This window comes from Ovis canadensis, chromosome 1, assembly GCF_042477335.2.
Source record: "Ovis canadensis isolate MfBH-ARS-UI-01 breed Bighorn chromosome 1, ARS-UI_OviCan_v2, whole genome shotgun sequence".
NCBI classification, from domain to species: Eukaryota; Metazoa; Chordata; class Mammalia; order Artiodactyla; family Bovidae; genus Ovis; species Ovis canadensis.
In genome coordinates, this window is record NC_091245.1 from 120,243,969 (window position 1) to 120,267,453 (window position 23,485).

Genomic DNA, 23,485 nt, shown 5'->3' on the forward strand with positions numbered 1-23,485 from the left:
TCTGAGGTCGTTGGCTGGAGAGGGCGATCAGTGAGTGCCAGCTGTGAAGGCAGAAGGTGGGTCACCGCAGGGAGAGCCGGTCCTGCCGGTTCCAGAGTCCCACATAAAGTGAGCTGGCAGCAGGACACAAACATTGATTAATAGGACATTCCAGCAGCATCCAGTTCTTAGTCGTTCCAGCTGCCAGGCCCCCTCCTAGACAAAAACAAGCTCAACCCCAAAGCCCCACTTACACATGAAAAAGGCTGAACTCCCTAAAAGTAAGGTCCCACAGACAGAGCACATTTTCTCTGGGCTCTCAGTGAAGCGAAGTGAAGTGAAGTGAAGTCGCTCAGTCGTGTCTGACTCTGCGACTCCATGGACTGTAGCCCACCAGGCTCCTCAGTCCATGGGATTCTCCAGGCAAGAGTACTGGAGTGGAGTGCCATTGCCTTCTCCAGGGGATCTTCCCCACCCAGGGATCGCACCCAGGTCTCCCGCATTCCAGGCAGACGCTTTAACCTCCGAGCCAGATGACTCCTCCTAAATCAATTCAATTTTAAAGCCCCTCTTGGTTTGTGCACAGTATAGTCCTTTGTGGGTGTTGTTCAGTCACTGAGTCGTGTCCAGTTCTTTTTCGACCCCATGGACTGCAGCCCACCAGGCTCCTCTGTCCATGGGATTTCCCAGGCAAGAGTACTGGAGTGGGTTGCGGTTTCCTTCTCCACAGTATACTCCTTAGCAGTTGGTTTTTAGTAGCTGATCCCAAATCAACTAGCCCTTTTCAGAAATGTTCAAGAAAGTCAAACATACAGTAACACTTCACAGGCTATCCCTTCCTGCAATTATCATCATAAAATCTGAGGTATAAACTAGTACAGCTGCACTGACTTTTAAGTCATCATCCAGTTAACCCCACTGCACTGTACAGAACCGGGCTTAAACTGGACCAGGGGAATGTCTACAGTATCTTTAAAAATGAAAAGGCAACTCACAAACTGGGAGAAAAAAATGAAAATCACGTATCTGATAATGAACTCATATCCAAAATATACATTTAAAAAACTCTCAAAACCCAGTAGAAAAGAAACCACACAATTTTGACTATGGTAATGATCTCACTTACTTGTATATCAAACTTTACCAATCTGCACATTTTAAATTCATGCTGTATATGTAACAATTATACCTTAAATAAAACCGTGGGTTTTTTAAAGCTATGGAAAGAGAATTATGAATCAAACTCTCTTCTAGGAGCCTATATAGTGATGGGGGAAGAGTGAAAATGGTGTAATTAAGGCCAAATTTAAGGTCAGCTCTGCTCTGCTTCTTACTAGCCATGAAAGCTTATATAAATAACATAGTCATAAAACTAGGATATCAGTTTTACCTAGTGACAGAAATTAAACAATATAGTAAAACATATATTATTTATATTATATAACCTGCATTATTACAATATAACAAATATCTCCTGCATGAGCAGGTGGATTCTTTACCACTGAGCCACCAGGGAAGCCCATTCTAAGCAACAGATCATCACCCAAGTCTGAAGAGTCCTCCCTGTACTTAATAAATGCCTGAAATTCCATCCTCCTTGTTTTATCTCTTTAGCTAAAAGCTTGAGCCTTTTAAAAATTAAGTTATGCATGGAAGAGCAAATATCCCACCAGCAGAGTCCCAGTGCTCGTTTGCTAGGGCTTCTGTAACAAATTCCCACAAAGTGAGTGGCTTAAAAACCACACACACACACAAACAGCACCAATATATTCTCTCACAGTTTTAAAGGCCAGAAATCTGAGATCCAGGTGCTGGCAGGGACACCCTCCCTCCAAAGAGCCCAGGGAAGACTCTGTCCTTGCCTCTTCCTTGCTTCTGTTGGCTCTGGGAGTTGCTTGGCTTGTGACAGTGTAACTCCAACCTCTGCCTCTGTCTTCATACGGTCATCTTGCCTCTGTCTTCTCTTGTGTCCCTTTTTTACATATAAATTAATTTATTTTTAATTGGAGGATAATTGTTTTACAATATTGCGTTGGTTTCTGCTATACATCAACATGAGTTAGCCACAGGTCTTAGAGGAAACTATAGGCTGTACTCTCTTTGACATACATCACACCAGGGTCCTCTATGACTAAAGTAAGGGAAATTTTAAAAAAAAAAGGAACTTACTCAAACTTAAAAGCTTTTGCACAGCAAAGGAAATAATAAACAACATTAAAAGACAAACCTCAGAATGGGAGAAAATAATTGCAAATGAATCAACAGGCAAATGGATTAATCTCCAGAATATATAAGGAACTCTTACAGCTCTTGTGTTCTTTTTAAGTGACATCTGCCACTGAATTTATGGTCTACCCTAATCCATGAATGGACTTCCCTCATAGCTTAGTTGGTAAAGAATCTGCCTGCAATGCAGGTTGACCCTGGTTTGATTCCTGGGTCAGGAAGATCTGCTGAAGAAGGGATAGGCTACCTACTCCAGTATAGGGCCACCCAAGATGGATGGGTCATGGTGGAGAGGTCTGACAAAATGTGGTCCACTGGAGAAGGGAATGGCAGACCACTTTAGTATCTTGCCTTGAGAACCCCATGAACAGTATGAAAAGGCAAAAGGTAAGACACTGAAAGAACTCCCCAGGTCAGTAGGTGTCCAATATGCTACTGGAGCTCAGTGGAGAAATAACTCCAGAAAGAATGAAGAGACAGAGCCAAAGCGAAAACAATACCCAGTTGTGGATGTGACTGGTGATGGAAGCAAGGTCCGATGCTGTATAGAGCAATATTGCATAGGAACCTGGAATGTTAGGTCCATGAATCAAGGCAAATTGGAAGTGGTCAAACAGGAGATGGCAAGAGTGAATATTGACATTTTAGGAATCAGCGAACTGAAATGGACTGGAATGGGTGAATTTAACTCAGATGACCATTATATCTACTACTACGGGCAGGAATGCCTTAGGAGAAATGGAGTAGCCCACATAGTCAACAAAAGAGCCCAAAATGCAGGACTTGGATGCAATCTCAAAAATGACAGAATGATCTCTGTTCCTTTCCAAGGCAAACCATTCAATATCACGGTAATCCAAGTCTATGCCCCAACCAGTAACGCTGAAGAAGTTGAAATTGAATGGTTCTATGAAGACCTTCTAGAACTAACACCCCAAAAAATATGTCCTTTTCATCATAGGGGACTGAAATGCAAAAGTAGGAAGTCAACAGATACTGGAGTAACAAGCAAATTTTGCCTTGAAGTATAAAATGAAGCAGGGCAAAGGCTAATAGAGTTTTGCCAAGAGAACACATTGGTGATAGCAAAAACTCTCTTCAAACAACATAAGAGAAGACTCTCCATGTGGAATCACCAGATGGTCAATACCGAAATCAGATTGATTACATTCTTTGCAGCCAAAGATGGAGAAGCTCTATACAGTCCGCAAAAAGAAGACCAGGAACTGACTGTGGCTCAGATCATGAACTCTTTATTGCCAAATTCAGACTTAAATTGAAGAAGAAACCACTAGACCATTCAAGTATGACTTAAATCAAATCCCTTATGATTATACAGTGGAAGTGACAAACAGATTCAAGGGATTATATCTGATAGAGTGCCTGAAAAACTATGGATGGAGGTTTGTGACACTGTACAGGAGACAGGGATCAAGACCATCCCCATGGAAAAGAAATGCAAAAAGGCAAACTGGTTGTCTGAGGAGGTCTTACAAATAGCTGAGAAAAGAAGAGAAGCTAAAGGCAAAGGAGAAAAGGAAAGATATACCCATCTGAATGCAGAGTTCCAAAGATTAGCAAGGAGAGACAAGAAAGCCTTCCTCAGTGGTCAGTGCAAAGAAACAGAGGAAAACAACAGAATGGGGAAGACTAGAGAGCTCTCCAAGAAAACTGGAGATACCAAGGGAACATTTCATGAAAAAAATGGGTACAATAAAGGACAGAAATGGTATGGATCTAACAGAAGGAAAAGATATTCAGTAAAGGTGGCAAAAATACACAGAAGAACTGTAAAAAAAAAAAAAAAAAAGACCTTCATGACCCAGGTATGCACGGTGGTGTGATCACTCACCTAGAGCCAGACATCCTGGAATGTGAAGTCAAGTGGGCCTTAGCAAGTCAAGTGGGCCTATGAACAAAGCTAGTGGAGGTGATGGAATTCCAGCTGAGCTATTTCAAATCCTAAAAGATGATGCTGTGAAAGTGCTGCACTCAATATGCCAGCAAATTTGGAAAACCCAGCAGTGGCCACAGGACTGGGAAAGTTCAGTTTTCATTTCAATCCCAAAGAAAGGCAATGCCAAAGAATGCTCAAAATACCACACAATTGCACTCATCTCACACGCTAATAAAGTAATGCTTAAAATTCTCCAAGCCAGACTTCAACAGTACATGAACTGTGGACTTCCAGATGTTCAAGCTGGTTTTAGAAAAGGCAGAGGAACCAGAGATCAAAGTGCCAACATCTGTTGGATCACTGAAAAAGCAAGAGAGTTCCAGAAAAAAAACTACTTCTATTTCATTGACTACACTAAAACCTTTGACTGTATGGATCACAACAAACAGCAGAAAATTCTTAAAGAGATGGGAATACCAGACCACCTTACTTGATTCCTGAGAAATCTGTATGCAGGTCAAGAAGCAACAGTTAGAACTGGACATGGAACAACAGACTGGCTCCAAATCAGGAAAGGAGTACATCAAGGTTGTATATTGTCAACCTGCCTATTTAACTTGTATGCCGAGTACATCAGGCAAAATGCTGGGCTGGATGAAACACAAGCTGGAATAAAGATTGCCAGGAGAAATATCAATAACCTCAGATACGCAGATGATACCACCCTTAAGGGAGAAAGTGAAGAGGAACTAAAAAGCTTCTTGATGAAAGTGAAAGAGGAGAGTAAAAAAGTTAGCCTAAAACTCAACATTCAGAAAACTAAGATCATGGTATCAGGTCCCATCACTTCATGGCAAATAGTTGGGAAAGAGTAGAAACAATGAGACACCTTATTTTGGGGGCCTCCAAAATCACTGCAGATGGTGACTACAACCATGAAATTAAAAGATGCTTGCTCCTTGGAAGAAAAACTATGATCAACCTGCTGCTGCTACTAAGTAGCTTCAGTCGTGTCCGACTCTGTGCGACCCCATAGACGGCAGCCTACCAGGCTCCCCCATCCCTGAGATTCTCCAGGCAAGAACACTGGAGTGGGTTGCCATTTCCTTCTCCAATGCAAGAAAGTGAAAAGTGAAAGTGAAGTTGCTCAGTTGTGTCCGACTCCTAGCGACCCCATGGACAGCAGCCCACCAGGTTCCTCCACCCATGGGATTTGCCAGGCTAAATGGCATATTAAAAAGCACAGACATTACTTTAAGCTCTGTCTAGTCAAAGCTATGGTTTTTCCAGTAGTCATGTATGGATGGGAAAGTTGGACTCTAAAGAAAGCTGAGCACCGAAGAACTGATGCTTTTGTACTGTGGTGTTGAAGAAGACTCTTGAGAGTCCCTTGGACTGCAAGGAGATCCAACCAGTCCATCCTAAAGGAGATCAGTCTTGAATATACATTGGAAGGACTGATGCCCCTGATAGAACTGACTTATTTGAAATGACCCTGATGCTGGGAAAGATTAAAGGCAGGAGGAGAAGGGGATGACAGAGGTTGGGATGGTTGGATGGCATCACCAACTTAAAGTTTGAGTTTGAGTAAGCTCCAGGAGTTGGAGATGACAGGGGAGCCTGGAGTGTTGCAGTCCATGGGATCACAAAGAGTCGGACACAAACTGAACTGAATCCATGATAGTCTCTTCTCAAAGTTTTTGACTTAACTAATCTGCAACAATCTTTTTTTCCAAAATGGCTTGCATTCGCAGGTTCTGGGAGATATATCTTTGGTGGAGCCATCATTCAACCCATTGAAACTTTAGATCCAGCCCCGGGGTGATACAACTGTACTCTTTTCTGTGGAACCAGGAGAGAGATTTGCAAAAGTCCCCCTAGTGCTGCAAACAGGCACAGCCAACAGGGCAGAGTTCATTCAGGGATGAGGGGTGATTGCTGTCCCAGCAGGGAGTCTTAACATTCCCAGCCTCATCTGCAAATCTCATCTCTGGGTGAGTAAAGAACCTGAGAAAGGGGTGTAGACAGTAGAGAGAGGTGTCAAGTCTTCTATTTTGGCCTGAGTTAGACCCTGACTTCAAACACCTTAAATTCAAACCTAGCTGCTGTGTGTCACCTCCAGACAGGCCCTCCCCGCAGTCACAGGAGGCTGCTGCCTGCCAAGCCTGCCCACACAGGGGGTCAGGAGCCTACGTCTGCTTCTCTTCCTCCTCAGCTATGACCAGTTTTATCTTCCTTTCCAAATAAAAGATCAGACTTCTTTATCCTTTTATTATTCTAATTTGAATAATGTTTTTCTGCTTTCCTTAATTTTTTTCCAAGTCAAAAATCCATTTCTTGCTCTGACTTCAGTCTGATTTTTCAAGCCTTTGCAGTGTTTTAGAACTTCTCACTGATCTGGTCAGGCTGCCTCTCTTGGTGGCATTTTCCCCTTCACTTTCAGCAAAGATCCAGAGCTGTGCTTTGCTTGCCTCTCTTACCTTGAGGTCTGCATGCCTGGGGGTGGGGGTGGGACAAGAGACGGGGTCATGGCATGTCAGGTCTGTGTGTCCTCGTCATGCGTCCTTGGGAAATGGCTCCTCCCATACACCCTTGCCGGAGAAAGCAATGGCACCCCACTCCAGTACTCTTGCCTGGAAAATCCCATGGACGGCGGAGCCTGGTAGGCTGCAGTCCATGGGGTCGCTAAGAGTCAGATACAACTGAGTGACTTCCCTTTCACTTTTCACTTTCATGCATTGGAGAAGGAAATGGCAACCCACTCCAGTGTTCTTGCCTGAAGAATCCCAGGGACGGGGGAGCCTGGTGGGCTTCCGTCTATGGGGTCGCACAGAGTTGGACACGACTGAAGCGACTTAGCATACACCCTTGCTCTTTTATATATCTTTTCCCATGAAATTTTTTCTGCCATGCCTCTTTCACAAAGCTTGCTAGAAGCAGCTTGCTAAAAATAGGTTTGCTTTAGTGATTTCTCTTCTTCCTTGGAGCCTGAACTTTGCCTGTATGGTCACTTTCACTGAAGCTCAGAAATCTGTTCCTTTTTTGCAAAAGCCAAATCAAGGAAGACACCCCCTCCTGGGCCTCTGCCTCCATTTCATTTCCAAGGTACTCACTGAAAGGAAGTGACCAGCTGTCAGGGGGTCTGGGTTGAAGGATCCCAATTCCACTCCATTTTGGGTCTTGACAACCTGGCAACTGATTTAAAGAACTGGCTTACAAACTTTGCCAACTGTAATCTACAGTGGGACATACCATTTACTCACAGCATATGCGTATAGGTTTGTATAAATTTTAAAAAGTTTTCAAAAATTGTATTTATCTTTAAAATGGATGGTACCATTCTCTATTCTATTTTTTTTCTTTTCTTTTCCAGATGCTAGGTGCGACCCATTGATTTTATGATACACTAATAGGTCACAGTCTGCAATTTTGAAAAACACAGATTTAAAGAAAGCTGCCCCCACCTCTGCTCTTGGTTAGGAAGTCCATCAAACTCTGCTTTATTATTTATCTTCAGTTCACCTTCAAGGCTTTTTAGCTGCTGCTTCCTGATCCTATGATGAGGTGTATATTGATCCTAGAGCCTCTGCTTCCCTGCCAGCCTCTTTGAACAGCCAGCCTTGCTGCTTTCCAATCACAGTGTGTCATCACACTCCATCTCAGGCATGCGGGTGGAGGTACAGACACGGTCATAAATCAAAACCTCTAGAGCCGCTGTCTCACTGACCTTGCAAATATAAACAGGGCCACTTGTCCAGATCTCAGCCTCCTTCCTCCTTTATTTCTCTGCAGTCCTGCTTCTCAGTAGAAAATAAGGGCAGCTTCACAATGCCGCTGGGACACTTGTTCTCCATTCAGGTCATTTCAAGTCCTACCCCCAAACCTTCTTTATTAGACTCAATAAACTGTGTCTCCACCAAATAGTCTTAGGACTATTAGGTTTACATCTCCTCCTCTCATAACAGGTTAGCTCATAAAAGCACTTGGAATTGCATCCTTCCTTAACACTGGAGGATGCTGAGCTGAGTTTACTGCTGCTTAAATTTTTGCATCAGCAGTCAAAACAGATGCATTGTGGGGTTGGGGAGGGGCATCTGAGCATAACTTCCCTCTTTTCTCAATCATAAAACCTCCAGCTTCTCAAAAGTGTACTGGGTCGTCTTCAAATGTGATCTCTCAGATTCACTGACTCATGAGCTGGAGTTCAGTCTTTACCACCAACAAGAACGAAGAACCATTTCTATTTTCAGGTTTTAATTTCAAATATTCTCCTATCAAATGTACAGCCTCAGAGTTTAAGTATATTTAGGGTTCCTGGTATTTGTCATGTGAAATCAAATCCACGCACTCTGAAGTCAACATTATTTAGGGAAAATGCCAGGATCAAAGGCTCGCAGAAGGAGTACCCTGTGGGGATCCCGGGGGACACCACCTGCTGAGCTCCTGACTCGGGTCTTTCTGCACACCTGACAGGTGAGGGCTTCTCCTGTATTTCTTTTCAGTGTGTGCCTGCCACCTCCCTGAATGCAGAGCCCTGGAGACCTGCAGAGGAACAAAGAAAACGGATCTCTGGGAGAATGAGGGGCCATGCTAGGAGGAAGTCCTTATCATCCCCACAGTAACATGAGAATTCTTGGCTAATTACCCTTTCAAGGTTTTGATTTGATCCCCCTCATCAATTCAAATCTCATTTTAAAATCATACTGACCCTTAGAGCAGGTTACAATAATAATAAAAGACCTATAACATTCAAGTCTAAAAAAATAATAATAAAATAATACTGACCCTTAAGAAACAAGATAATTATTTTATTAACAATTAATAAATAAGGGCTTTCCTGGTAGCTCAATGGTAAAGAATCCGCCTGCAGTGCAGGAGACACAGGTTCAGTCCCTGGGTCGAGAAGAGCCCCTAGAAAAGGAAACGGCAACCCACTCCAATATTCTTGCCTGGGAAGTCCCATGGACAGAGGAGTCTGGCGAAATATAGTCTGTGGGGTCGCAAAGAGTCAGCACAACTGAGTCTGCGTGCACTTTATGCATTAATAAATAAAAAAGTAAAACTCCCCTAATAAATATCATTGAAATGGAAATGTGACTCAAATTTATATAAAATGTAAGACTCTGAATCTAGTTTTATGAAATGTTGATATGTTAAAACTGAGACTGCTTATATATTTTGGAGATTAATCCTTTGTTGCTTCTTTTGCAAATATTTTCTCCCATTCTGAGGGGTATTTTTTAACCTTGCTTATGGTTTCCTTTGCTATGCAAAAGCTTTTAAGTTTCTTTAGGTCCCATTTGTTTATTTCTGTTTTTATTTTTATTACTCTAGGAGGTGGGGCAAAAAGGATCTTGCTGTGATTTATGTCATACAGTGTTCTGCCCATGTTTTCCTTTAAGAGTTTTATAGTTTCTGGTCTAAAATGTAGGTCTTTAATCCATTTTGAGTTTATTTTTATGTATGGTGTTAGGAAGTGTTCTAATTTCATTCCGTTACCTGTAGCTGTCCAGTTTTCCCAGCATGATTTATTGAAGAGGCTGTCTTTTCCCCATTGTATATTCTTGCCTCCTTTGTCAAAGATAAGATGGCCATGGGTGCATGGGTTTATCTCTGGGCTATCTGTCCTGTTCCATTGCTCTGCATTTCTGTTTTGGTGCCAGGGCCATACTGTCTTGATGATTGTAGCTTTATATTATAGTTTGAAGTCAAGGAGCCTGATTCCTCCAGCTCCAGATGAACCCATTTGCGGGGCAGGAATTTAGATGCAGATGTGGAGAACAGACGTGGACACACACAGGGAAGGGAGCCTGGGACAAGATGCACACAAGCAATTATGTGTAAAACAGATAGCTGGTGGGAAGCTGCAGTGTAGCACAGGAAGCTCGGCTCTGTGATGACCCAGAGAGCTGGGATGGAGGTGGGGTGGGAGGGGGCTGAGGAAGGAAGGGATATAGAGAGCCAATTCATACACATATAGCTAATTCACTTTGTTGTAGCAGAAACAAACATTGTAAAGCAATTATATTCCAATTTTTTTAAAAAACTGAGACTGCCCTGAATCCTGGGCCCAAAATATCACCAGGGTCTGGAACAGTGTTAGGGCTTACTTTCATATTGGTGTTATTTTATTGTTGCCTCCCAACTGCAACAAATTGAGGTCAGCCACTGATATTTACTAGGTTCTATATTACTATCAGGGAGAAGAATGCCTTGGCACTTGCTCAAAATTCACTACTTACTTAGTCCTTGAAATAGTGTTGTTGCTGTCATCTCCTGCAGCCTCACAGATTGCCCCAAAATGTTATGACTTAAGACAATAATTTTTTTTCTTTGTCTTCTTTCTGTGGGTAGGGATTTGGACAGGATGGGGCAGCTTCTCTGTGTTTCATGGTGTCAGCTGGAGTGGCCCAAGAGGTGAAGGATGTTCCTCTAAAAGGCTCACCCACATGGCTGAATGTTGGCTAGGAGCTTGGCTGAGAGTGTTGGTCAATAGGTTTTCCAGCTTGGTGCCTTTGGGGTGGTTGAGGTCATCTGACTTCTAATATGGAAGCTCAGGACTTCTGAAGAGAGAACACCAAGAGCCAGGAGCTACCCTTAAGGTTCAGATTCAGACATTGTAGTGTTACTTCCACCATATTCTATGTGAGAACAGTCACAGAAACCACCAAGATTCAAGGGAGGGGGACAAAGACTACCTCTGTGTGAGGGATGTCACAGATCTGAGGCCACCATAAGAAAATAATTTCTAACTGCCAGTATAGGCCTCCAAGATGCACACATCTTGACCTCAGAAGAGCTGAGAATGAGCATGGACACAAGATAGCCAGCACTCTGGATTTTCTCCTGGGTTTGATACTGGGTTTGCATCCCAGTAAAATGCCGAGCCAGTAGCCAATACTTGATAAATACCATTGTGTTCTAACTATCGTACCTGCCACATTCCCTTAAATATGGTACTTCCCTGAGGACAAATTTAGTCAGTCAGTGAAGCAGAAAATATCTATTAAGCAGATATTAAACTAGATTCTGGGAACCTAACAATTCACAAAATACTCTAACAGCACTAAGACTATTTTGCCACAGATGTGGTTTAATGAGTCTAATAAAGAAGGTGTGGTCTCTGCCTCACAGAGGGTATGGTCTTTTATAGGAAACAGAATTTATCAAATTATTTTGTAAATAAATGTAAAGTTACATTGATAGAAGTGCCACAAAGAAAAGGTGTATGGTGCAATGAGAGGTGGGAAACAGGGAAAACTTCCCTAATGAAATGATGATTAAACTAAGATCTGAAAGATCAGTGAGGAGGGGGAGGACTGATTATCCAGGCAGTGGAAATTGGCTTTGGCAAAATGCCTGAGTGAAAGGAAAATTGGTGAGGATGGAAAGCCTAGAAAATCAGTGTACTGGAAAGAAGTGAGCCCAAGGGAAGCCAGCACAAGCTGAGGCTGGAGAGTAGAAAGAGACCAGAGACTGCAGGCCTTTGGAGACTATCAAGTTTGATCACCAAGGTGGTATGTGGACACCCTGCCTGGTGCCTAGAATTCTGTTTGTTCATCCAGTCACCCCTGTGTTCATCCATCTACCCATCTGTCCACTCACCATCCATGCAGTCATCAAAACCTGCCTGGTCACACACCTTCCATGTTTGTTTGAGGTACCAGGTTAAATATGACTGCTTAATCTGTATGACAACGGTCCATATAGTCAAAGCTATGGCTTTTCCAGTAGTCATGTATGGATGTGAGAGCTGGACCATAAGGAAGGCAGAGTGCCAAAGAATTGATGCTTTTGAACTGTGGTGCTGGAGAACTCCTGAGAATCCCTTGAACAGCAAGGAGATCAAACCAGTCAATTGTAAAGGAAATCAGCCCTGAGTATTCATTGGAAGGACTGATGCTGAAGCTCCAATACTTTGGCCACCTGATGCGAAGAACTGACTCATTGGAAAAGATGCTGGGAAGGATTGAAGGCGGGAGGAGAAGGGGGTGACAGAAAATGAGAGGGGTGGATGGCATCATTGACTCAATGGACATGAGTCTGAGCCAACTCTGGGAGATAAAGAAGAACAGGGAGGCCTGTGTGCTACAGTTCATGGGGTCGTAAAGAGTCAGACATGACTCAGCAACTGAGTAACAGCACGTCTGTACATTTACGGCTGGTGTACACTCCCGCCGGGTGTCCTACTGTTTATTATCTTTACAAAGCAATGAGTTCTCAAAAAGCCTCTCTAGTTCTGGCATCCAGGATAATATCAGTATCTCACAAATCTCACTCTTAATATTCACACTCACTCCCCAGTTATGCTTATTTGAAAGGCATCTTCTGGTCACAACTTATACTTTGGAATAATCTATCACAGATGCTCTTGGAAATCCCTCAGGAACTACCAATGAAGATGCCACATTGTGCTGACCTGCATGGACAGATTTAGACACATCCTGGGTAGAGACATTAGCTACTCCTTTCTTCTGTCAAAGACATCTCTTTCTTCATATCTTTGCTGGTTCTGACCACATCATTCTCCCAAGTGGGAAATCCAATGTGGGTGTCTACTACAAGGGAATTGTTCTGCTAATCAATTCAGTTAAATTTAGCACAACTTAGCTCCGTTCAGTTCAGCTGGACTCAGCTCAACTCAACCAAATCCGCGCAACCATCCATCCATGTTTTCAATAAGTATTCTTTAAGTATTTTCTGTGTCAAAGTCTCTGTTGGGCCTGGGGATCCAGCTGGGGTTTCTCCACCAGCCAATTCACCTCCCCTTTCCAATGAAAATAGTATCCATGCATTGCAATGGATAGAAGACTAGACTCAGAGCAGGACTGTTCAATGTTTGAAACTTAACTATTTCACTTATTTACTGTTCAGGGCAATTTTTTTAACCTCTCTATGCCACAATTTCCTCACCTTAAAGCATGAAAAATAAAACCTATTTTGTCAGGATTATAACAAATTCGTAAAAGGCACTCAAAATGGTATCAAGATAACCAATACATTGGATTAACATTGACCAAGGAATATAATTTTGTTGTTGTTCACTCAGTCCTGTCTGACTCTTCATGACCTCATGGACTGCAGCACGCCAGGCTTCCCTGTCATCACCAACTCCCCAAGCTTACTCAAACTCATGTCCATTGAGTTGGTGATACCATCCAACCATCCCATCCTCTGTCGGCTCCTTTTCCTCCTGCCCTCAATCTTTCCCAGCATCAGGGTCTTTTCCAGTGAATCAGCTCTTCACATTAAGTGGTCAAAGTGTTGGAGCTTCAGCTTCAGCATCAATCCTTCCAATGAATATTTAGGACTGATTTCCTTTAGGATTGACTGGTTTGATCTCCTTGCAGTCCAAGGGGCTCTAAAGAGTCTTCTCCAACACCACAGTTCAAAAGCATCAATTCTTTGGTGCTCAACCATCTTTATAGTCCAACTCTCACATCCATACATGACTACTAGAAAAACCATAGCTTTGACTACATGGACCTTTGTTGGCAAAGTAATATCTCTGCTTTTGAATATGCTGTCTAGGTTTGTCACAAGTCTTCTTCCAAGGAGCAAGCATCTTTTAATTTCATGGCTGAGATCTCCATCTGAAGTGATCTTGGAGCCCAAGAAAATAAAATCTGGCACTATTTTCATTGTTTCTCCATCTATTTGCCATGAAGTGATGGGACTAGATGCCATGATCTTAATTTTTTGAATGTTGACTTTTAAGCCAACTTTTTGACTCTCCTCTTTCACTTTCATCAAGAGTCTCTTTAGTTCCTCTTTGCTTTCTGTCATAAGGGTGGTGTCGTCTGCATATCTGAGGTTATTGATATTTCTCCCTGCAATCTTGATTCCAGCTTGTGCTTCATCTAGCTGAGCATTTTGCATGATGTACTCTGTATATAAGTTAAATAAGATGAGTGACAACATACAGCTTTGACATCCTCCTTTCCCAATTATGAATCTTTTGTTCCAGGTCTGGTTCTAACTATTGGCTCCTGACCAGGACACAGGTTTCTCAGGAGGCCAGTAAGGTGGTCTGGTATTCCTATCTCTTGAAAAATTTTCCACAGTTTGTTGTGATTCACACAGTCAAAGGCTTTAGTGTAGTCAATGTAGCAGAAGTGGATGTTTTTCTGGAACTCTCTTGCTTTTTCTATCATCCAACAGTTATTGGCAATTTGATCTCTGGTACTTCTGCCTTTTCTAACTCCAGCTTGAAGTTCTCAGTTCACGTACTATTGAAGCCTAGCTTGGAGAATTTTGAGCATTACTTTGCTAGTGTGTGAGATGTGTGCCATTGTGCAGCAGTTTAAACATTCTTTGGCGTTGCCTTTCTTTGAGATTGGAATGAAAACTGACCTTTTCCAGTCCTGTGGCCACTGCTGAGTTTTCCAAATTTTCTGGCACATTGAGTACAGCATTTTAACAGCATCATCTTTTAGGATTTGAAATAGGACAGCTGGAATTCCATCACCTCTGCTAGCTTTGTTCTCAGTGATGCTGCCTAAGGTCCAGTTGACTTTACACTCCAGGATATTTGGCTCTAGGTGAGTGATCACACCATCATGGTTATCTGGGTCATGAAAGTCTTTTTTGTACAGTTCTTCTGTGTATTCTTGCCACCTCTTCTTAATATCTTCCACTTCTGTTAGGACCATATCATTTCTCTCCTTTATTGTGCCCATCTTTGTATGACATGTTCCCTTGGTATCTTTAATTTTCTTGAAGAGATCTCTAGGTTTTCCCACTCTGTTGTTTTCCCCTATGTCTTTGCACGGATCACTTAGGAAGGGGCCTTCCTGGTAGCTCAGATGGTAAAAAAATCATCCTGCAATGCAGGAGATCTGGGTTTGATCCCTAGGTTGGGAAGATCCCCTGAAGAAGCAAACGGCTACTCACTGCAGTATTCTGGCCTGGAAAATCCCATGGGGTCACAAAGAGTCAGACACAACTGAGCAAATTTCAATTTCATTTTTCACTAAGGAAGGCTTTCTTATTTCCTTGCTATTCTTTGAAACTGCATTCAGATGGGTTTATCTTTACTTTTCCTTTCACTTCTCTTCTTTTCTCAGCTACTTGTAATGACTCCTTACACCGCATTTTGCTTTTTGCATTTGTTTTTCTTGGGGATGATTTTGATCACTGCCTCCTTACAATGTTATAAACCTCCATCCATAGTTCTTTAGAAACTCTATCAGATCTAATCCCCTGAGTCTATTTGTCACTTCCACTGCAAAATTGTAAGGGATTTGATTTAAGTCATACCTGAATGGGCTTGTGATTTTCCCTACTTTCTTCAATTTAAGTTTGTGTTTGGCAATAAGTAGTTCATGATCTGAGCCACAGTCAGCTCCTGGCCTTGTTTTTGCTAATTGTATAGAGCTTTTCCATCTTTGGCTGCAAAGAACAAAATCAATCTGATTTTGATATTGACCATCTGATAATATCCATGTGTAGAGTCTTCTCTTCTGTTGTTGGAAGAGAGTGTTTGCTATGACCAGTGTGTTCTCTTGGCAAAACTCTGTTAGCCTATGCCCTGCTTCATTTTGTACTCCAAGGTAAAATTTGTCTGTTACTCCAGGTATCTCTTGACTTCCTACTTTTGCATTTCAGTCCCCTATGATGAAAAGGATATCGCCTACAAGACCTTCTAGAACTAATACCAAAAAAGGAACATCATCAGGAAATTTCTAAACATTGCAAAGTAAAAAAGACCCTATTGGTTTCCACAGAGAGAAATTAGGTTAAACTATGCCAAAGCCTTTGACTGTGTGGATCACAAGAAACTGTGGGAAATTCTCAAAGAGATGGGAATACCAGACCACCTAACCTGTCTCTTGAGAAATTTGTATGCAGGTCAGGAAGCAACAGTTAGAACTGGACATGGAACAACAGACTGGTTCCAACTAGGAAAAGGAGTACGTCAAGGCTGTATATTGTCACCCTGCTTATTTAACTTCTATGCAGAGTACATCATGAGAGACGCTGGGCTGGAAGAAGCACAAGCTGGAATCAAGATTGCCGGGAAAAATATCAATAACCTCAGATATGCAGATGACACCACCCTTATGGCAGAAAGTGAAGAGGAACCAAAAAGCCTCTTGAAGAAAGTGAAAGTGGAGAGTGAAAAAGTTGGCTTAAAGCTCAACATTCAGAAAACGAAGATCATGGCATCTGGTCCCATCACTTCATGGGAAATAGATGGGGGAACAGTGGAAACAGTGTCAGACTTTATTTTTTAGGCTCTAAAATCATTGCAGATGGCGACTGCAGCCATGAAATTAAAAGACGCTTACTGCTTGGAAGAAAAGTTATGACCAACCTAGATAGCATACTGAATAGCAGAGATATTACTTTGCCAACAAAGGTCCGTCTAGTCAAGGCTATGGTTTTCCCAGCGGTCATGTATGGATGTGAGAGTTGGACTGTGAAGAAGGCTGAGCACCGAAGAATTGATGCTTTTGAACTGTGGTGTTGGAGAAGACTCTTGAGAGTCCCTTGGACTGCAAGGAGATCCAACCAGTCCATTCTGAAAATCAGCCCTGGGATTTCTTTGGAGGGAATGATGCTAAGCTGAAACTCCAGTACTTTGGCCACCTCATGTGAAGAGTTGACTCATTGGAAAAGACTCTGATGCTTGGAGGGATTGGGGGCAGGAGGAGAAGGGGACGACCGAGGATGAGATGGCTGGATGGCATCACTGACTCGATAGACATGAGTCTGAGTGAACTCCGTGAGTTGGTGATGGACAGGGAGGCCTGGCATGCTGCGATCCATGGGGTCGCAAAGAGTTGGACACGACTGAGTGACTGAACTGAACTGAACTGATAAGGGTCAGGAAACATATTGACTTGAGACTTTTAAAATCAAAAAGATAAAGTACAAGTTTCCAGTTCTGGAAAAGATGGCAAATACACCCTCCACCCAGACTCTCCCATGGATTTCCCTTATAAAACCTGGACAGAAGGATACAGCAACTGTTTGAGGATTCTGAAAAGTAAATAGTAGCAGGCAGATTGAGGTAGAAAACCAGAATCCAAAGTATCACCACATCAGCAGTAAGTGTATCGTACTTTCCAATGGAATACACAGTCTTCACTCAGGCATGTGACAGTGATGGCTGCAATAGCCTGCAGTGCCTAAGAAAGGAAATATTATTCATCAATAACAAGGAACAAATTATTGACTCTATTATTATTATTATTCTATTATTGCAATAGATTAGATGACTCCTATTCATTTTGCTAAGTGAAATAAACCGTATCAAAAAGACTACTTTATCTTCTGAAAAAGGCCACACTTAGGGACAGAAAACAGATTGGAATTGCTAGGGGATGAGGTATAGGGAGGGTTTGACTATAAAACAAATGAGGCATGATGGAATTTTTGTGGGAAAATGGTATCCATTAAGCCTTCTCTCTTTAAAAAAAATCCTCTGTAGATATAAAGGAAAGGGAAAACTAAGTGAAAAAGTCCCAAAGCTCACCATGACACCTGGAAAGAGAAGAACCCATCAGGGAGGAGGGAACCCACCACATGTATGTGTGACCCCATGGACTGTTGCCCACCAGGCTCCTCTGTCCATGGGATTTTCTGGCCAAGAATACTGGAGTGGGTTGTCATCTTCTCCAGGGACCCACTATTATATGGTCCTAAGCCTTGTTTCTTCCCTTGATTCACCATATTCCTCAAAGATCCCTTTGGACACCTCTGCTAAATTCTTTCCAGAGAACTAACGTTTACCTAAGTGACTCCATTGCTTCCCTGGACTTAGGATGAGCCTGGACTTCTTGTATTCAGAATCAGGACTGTGCAGTTTATCACGTCTTCACACTTCCCTTGGTGCTGTGCCAGCCCTTCTTCATCAGCCCATGCCCTTTAAGCAGGCAGAAGATACGGTGCATGGAGGGAGTGCTGGCAGCCTACCCAGCCCAACAATCTAGCAGAACCCTGGTGGAAGCACAGGTAGGGACATCCGATAGTAATGGTAACAGAGAAGCAGGGACAGGAAAAGAAGAAAGGAGCAGCAGTACGTCCAAGGGTAGGAACACACAGAGAAAGCACACATTAGAGTCAGTTCTCCCCAGTCTCTTCCCTCCACAACCCAGACTACCACGTCATCAAATATCAAGGCATCAATTCCGGTCTAAAAATAAGTAGGTGGCTAAGCCGTAGCATACCCAGTGCTCTGCATTCTTAACCCCTTTACCGCTCATTGTCCGCCACTCATGGCTATAACTGGATCTAGGTTTCTTGTCTAAAAAGATGGCCTTCCATTCAGATACTCTCCTAAGTCATCTCACATGATATCCTCTTCTTTCAGGTACTCAGTGGTCTCAGATGCAGAGACAGAAAGCATTTTCATGGATCCCATTCACCTCTCCTCGGCTGTTGCAGCTAAACAGATCATCAATGAAGGTGATGCCATCAGACGCCGGGTGGGAGGGTCCACGGGTCATCTGGAGACCCTCAGAAGGGGCTCATTGGAAGGTGCCATGTGTTTCTCACATGATTCCCATCCCATTAAGAGGAGCAGGTCCAAAGAAGGCAGTTCCTCCAACCCCTCCTCATCAACCTTCACAGAACAGAGTGGAAATTATTATGTCTCAGGGTGAACAGTTCTCTAGTCAACAGCCAGGGAGGTAACTCCAATCTGCCGCTAGGGCCTCTAATCCAGTTTTTCAGTTAAACTCGGGGGTCCTGGTTATGCTACAGATGCAGACCCGAGAGCCCCCAAAATGGCTGGGAGCATCCACAGAGTTCTATTCAAGGGCACATCTATATTTAAACCTGCATTTCCACCAGAGATTAAAGACAGTTTTCACACTGAAGTATGAATGGGGAGGAGGTTTAAAAAAAAAGATGGAATGGAAAGAGATGTTAATATTTATACAGGAAATTTTAAAGCAGAATCCATACAATATTTCATTCAAGGATACTCATCCAGATTGGATGGAAATTTGGGCAATAATCTTTCACAATTTCATCCCTCTCCCTTCTCATGCCTTTGCCTTTGGTGTCTCTCTCACTTCTGATCGGGGTAGTGAGGTAAGGCAATGCTATTAATGATACAGCACCCACCTGACCATGAGCCTAATCTGACATCCACAGCTGGTGGCCAGGATCACTTCCCTTGTGATGAGAACCAAACGTACTACTCCTTTTCCATGTAACCCCAGGTCTTCTTAGGCCCTAGACCCTTTGGGTCTCTGAGAACCTCTGGATCTCCTGTACACTTGGTGAGGAATGAGATACTTTACCTGATGTTGCTTGTTGGTCTGGGAATCCCAGGAGGTTCCATCTTCTCAAATAACTACTTTTTTTCTGTTTTCTTTATTGCCCTTCCTAGGGTTGCTACTTGGAGAAGGCAATGGCAACCCACTCCAGTACTCTTGCCTGGAAAATCCCATGGATGGAGGAGCCTGGTGGGCTGCAGTCTATGGGGTCGCTACGGGTCAGACACGACTGAGCGACTTCACTTTCACTTTTCACTTTCACGCATTGGAGAAGAAAATGGCAACCCACTCCAGTGTTCTTGCCTGGAGAATCCCAGGGACGGGGGGAGCCTGGTAGGCTGCCGTCTACGGGGTCGCACAGAGTCGGACACGACTGAAGTGACTTAGCAGCAGCAGGGTTGCTATTACCTCACTCCCAGTCAGGCCAAGGTGCATTTCAATTTTTTATTTATTCATCTTTGGCTGTGCTAGGTCTTTGCTGCTGCCCCGGCTTTTCTCTCATTGTGGCAAGCGGTGGAGACTCTTCACTGCAGTGTGAGGGCTTCTCACCGCAGTGGTTTCTCTTGTTGCGGAGCACAGGCTCTAGGGTGCTCAGGCTTCAGAAGCTGCAGTTCCCTGGAGCACAGGCTTCATAGCTGTAGCGCATGAGCTTAGTTGCTCCTCAGCATATAGGATCTTCCCGGACCAGGGGTCGAACCCATGTCTCCTGCACTGGCAGGAGGATTGTGTACAACTGAGCCTCCAGAGAAGCCCTGGCCAAGGTGTCTTAACCCCAGCCTAGTTCTTTCTAAACTGCTCGCAGCACCACTCTAACTCTGGAAGTCCTTTGTCCCTCCTGAGTGGTTAGGAATATCCCTAGCAGCCCCTCCTGCATCATCTGTGCTCTGCGCTTCCCTTTCTGCTCCAGTCTCCAGGCTTCATGTGTGAGTAAGAGTCCACTTTTAGGGGCAGTGAGAAAACCATGTGCTCTCTTTGAAAGCTTCACTGTCAGGTCTATGGGGTTCTAGGGACATTCAGTGTTTATACTGAGACCTGAAAATGAGCAGTGCATTTTTTTTTTCAATCTAGGCATTAAGTCTAAGCTTCAGTAGTCTCAGTGGCTGATGGGTGGTGGAAGAAGAAGCAAAGAATAAATTACAGAAAAAAGGAAAATGTACCAAGTGATCTTTCAAAACATTGCTCTACTCCGTAATGACTAGAGAGGTAAAAATGGGTGTGGAAGAACCTTCCCATTTCAGGAAAGTCTGCATATGCCGCACATCTGAGAAAGTGCAGAGGATTGTCTGGGCTTAACTGTCTTCTGAAGACACCTCCAGGAATAGAAATAAACGGGAGGAACTGACATGGCTGAGGTGTGGACTAGAAACCTAGGGAAAGTACCCGGTGGGTAAGGGACTGGGACATTTGTTTTAAACAGGAGGGGAAAGAACTCAAAACAATACCCTGCTATGTAAATAGCTGAGGGAAGGCCTAGCTGTATGTTTTAATGAGGCAATGGGGAGTCTTTTTCTCAGTGCAGTAAAAATATCTAAGTAGAAATCTTACTTCTACTTAGAAGTAAGGAAAGAGAGAGGCTTTCACATTTGCCATTTAAGACCCCAGGAGAGCCCAAGTGGTGGAGAAAATAGGAACACTTCATCTATTTTTAAACAAAATAGAGCACTGGGATTGCAGAGGTTTCCTTCTTTCTGCTTTTGAAACAGAGATCAAAGAACATTTAGAGCTGAGACCTGTGAATGGATGTGGGGCCCATCAGGTGGTGCAGAAATGAGGGAGGACAGGAAAGGGAAGCTTTAGGGAAATGAAGCACTCAGCCCTCAGCAGAACTCAGATCTCCTGGATCAACAGAACTTGAGCAGCAAGCCCAGTTTACACATTCCATGAAGAGCAAGGCCACATCTATTTGCCAAATGTGGCTGCACTCTTCACCCACATTTCACCCATGGAGAAGAGGTGGTGCTGGCAAGAGGTTATGACCAACATGGAGGACACCCGTTTCCTACTTACCTTCTTTTTCCTTCTCCTTGGTAACTAGACCATTCAGGTATGACCTAAATCAAATCCCGTACGATTATACAGTGGAAGTGAGAAACAGATTTAAGGGACTATATCTGATAGACAGAGCGCCTGATAAACTACGGACAGAGGTTCATGACATTGTACAGGAGACAGGGATCAAGACCACCTCCAAGAAAAAGAAATGCAAAAAAGGCAAAATGGCTGTCTCAGGAGGCCTTACAAATAGCTGTGAAAAGAAGGAAAAGCAAAGGAGAAAAGGAAAGATATACCCATCTGAATGCAGAGTTCCAAAGAATAGCAAGGAGACATAAGAAAGCCTTCCCCAGTAATCAATGCAAAGAAATAGAGGAAAACAATAGAATGGAAAAGACTAGAGAGTTCTTCAAGAGAATTAGAGATACCAAGGGAACATTTCATGCAAAAATGGGCTCGATAAAGGACAGAATGGTATGGACCTAACAGAAGCAGAAGATATTAAGAAGAGGTAGCAAGAATATACAGAAGAACTGTACAAAAAAGATCTTCATGACCCAGATAATCACAATGGTGTGATCACTCACCTAGACCCAGACATCCTGGAATTGGAAATCAAGTGGGCCTTAGGAGCATCATTACAAACAAAACTAGTGGAGGTGATGGACTTCCAGTAGAGCTATTTCAAATCCCAAAAGATGATGCTGTGAGTGCTACACTCAATATGCCAGCAAATTTGGAAAACTCAGCAGTGGCCACAAGACAGGAAAAGGTCAGTTTTCATTCCAATCCCAAAGAAAGGCAATGCTAAGGAATGCCCATACTACCACACAATTGCACTCCTCTCCCATACTAGTAAAGTAAAGCTCAAAATTCTCCAAGCCAGGCTTCAACAATACATGAATTGCCAACTTCCAGATGTTCAAGCTGGTTTTAGAAAAGGCAGAGGAACCAAAGATCAAATTGCCAACATCCATTGGCTCATCAAAAAAGCAAGAGAGTTCCAGAAAAACAACTACTTCTGCTTTATTGACTACACTAAAGCCTTTGACTGTGTGGATCACAACAAACTGCAGAAAATTCTTAAAGAGATGGGAATACCAGACCACCTTACCTGACTCCTGAGAAATCTGTATGCAGGTCAAAAAAGCAACAGTTAGAACTGGACATGGAACAACAGACCAGCTCCAAATCAGGAAAGGAGTATATCAAGGCTGTATATTGTCACCCTGCTTATTTAACTTCTATGCAGAGTACATCATGAGAAACACTGGGCTGGAAGAAGCACAAGCTGGAATCAAGATTGCCAGGGAAAATATCAATAACCTCAATATGCAGATGACACCACCATTATGGCAGAAAGTGAAGAAGAACTAAAGAGCCTCTTGATGAAAGTGAAAGAGGAGAGTGAAAAAATTGGCTTAAAACTCAACATTCAGAAAACGAAGATCATGGCATCTGGTCCCATCAGTTCATGGCAAATAGATGTGGAAACAGTGACAGATTTTATATTTTTGAGCTCCAAAATCACTGCAGATGGTGACTGCAGCTGTGAAATTAAGACACTTACTCCTTGGGAGAAGTTATGATCAACCTCAACAGCATATTAAAAATCAGAGACATTACTTTGCCAACAAAGTTCTGTCTAGTCAAAGCTATGATTTTTCAATAGTCATGTATGGATGTGAGAGTTGGACTATAAAGAAAGCTGAGTGCTAAAGAAATTGATGCTTTTGAACTGTGGTGTTGGAGAAGACTCTCGAGAGTCCTTAGGGCTACAAGGAGATCCAACCAGTCCATCCTAAAGGAAATCAGTCCTGAATATTCATTAGAAGGACTGACGCTGAAGCTGAAACGCCAATACTTTGATGAACTGCTGCAAAGAGCTGACTCATTGGAAAAGACCCTGATGCTGGGAAAGATTGAAGACAGGAGAAGGGGCTGACAGAGAATGAGATGATTGGATGGCATCACTAACTCAATGGACATGAGGAGGCTTGGGTGCTGCAGTCCATGGTGTCACAGAGTCAGACATGACTGAGTGACTGAACAGAACTGATACATTCTTAGAGAAATGAAAGATCTTATTTTCCTCTATATTTGATAATTTGGAAGAAAATACATTGGAAGGAGAAGATAAAGTTTCACTCAAGAGGGAATT

At 43.0% G+C, this 23,485-nt stretch overlaps 1 protein-coding gene across 4 annotated transcripts in view; it reads left to right on the forward strand.

The window, feature by feature from the left end:
• Positions 1–23,485, forward strand: part of STYXL2 (serine/threonine/tyrosine interacting like 2) — a 67,723-nt gene that overhangs the window by 6,403 nt on the left and 37,835 nt on the right. The window contains exon 3 of one of the 4 annotated variants that reach the window (XM_069547966.1): positions 18,420–18,514. In XM_069547966.1, coding sequence (XP_069404067.1) covers positions 18,420–18,514 — 95 coding nt within the window. The other 3 variants (XM_069547999.1, XM_069547977.1, XM_069547988.1) reach the window with 3 other exon arrangements.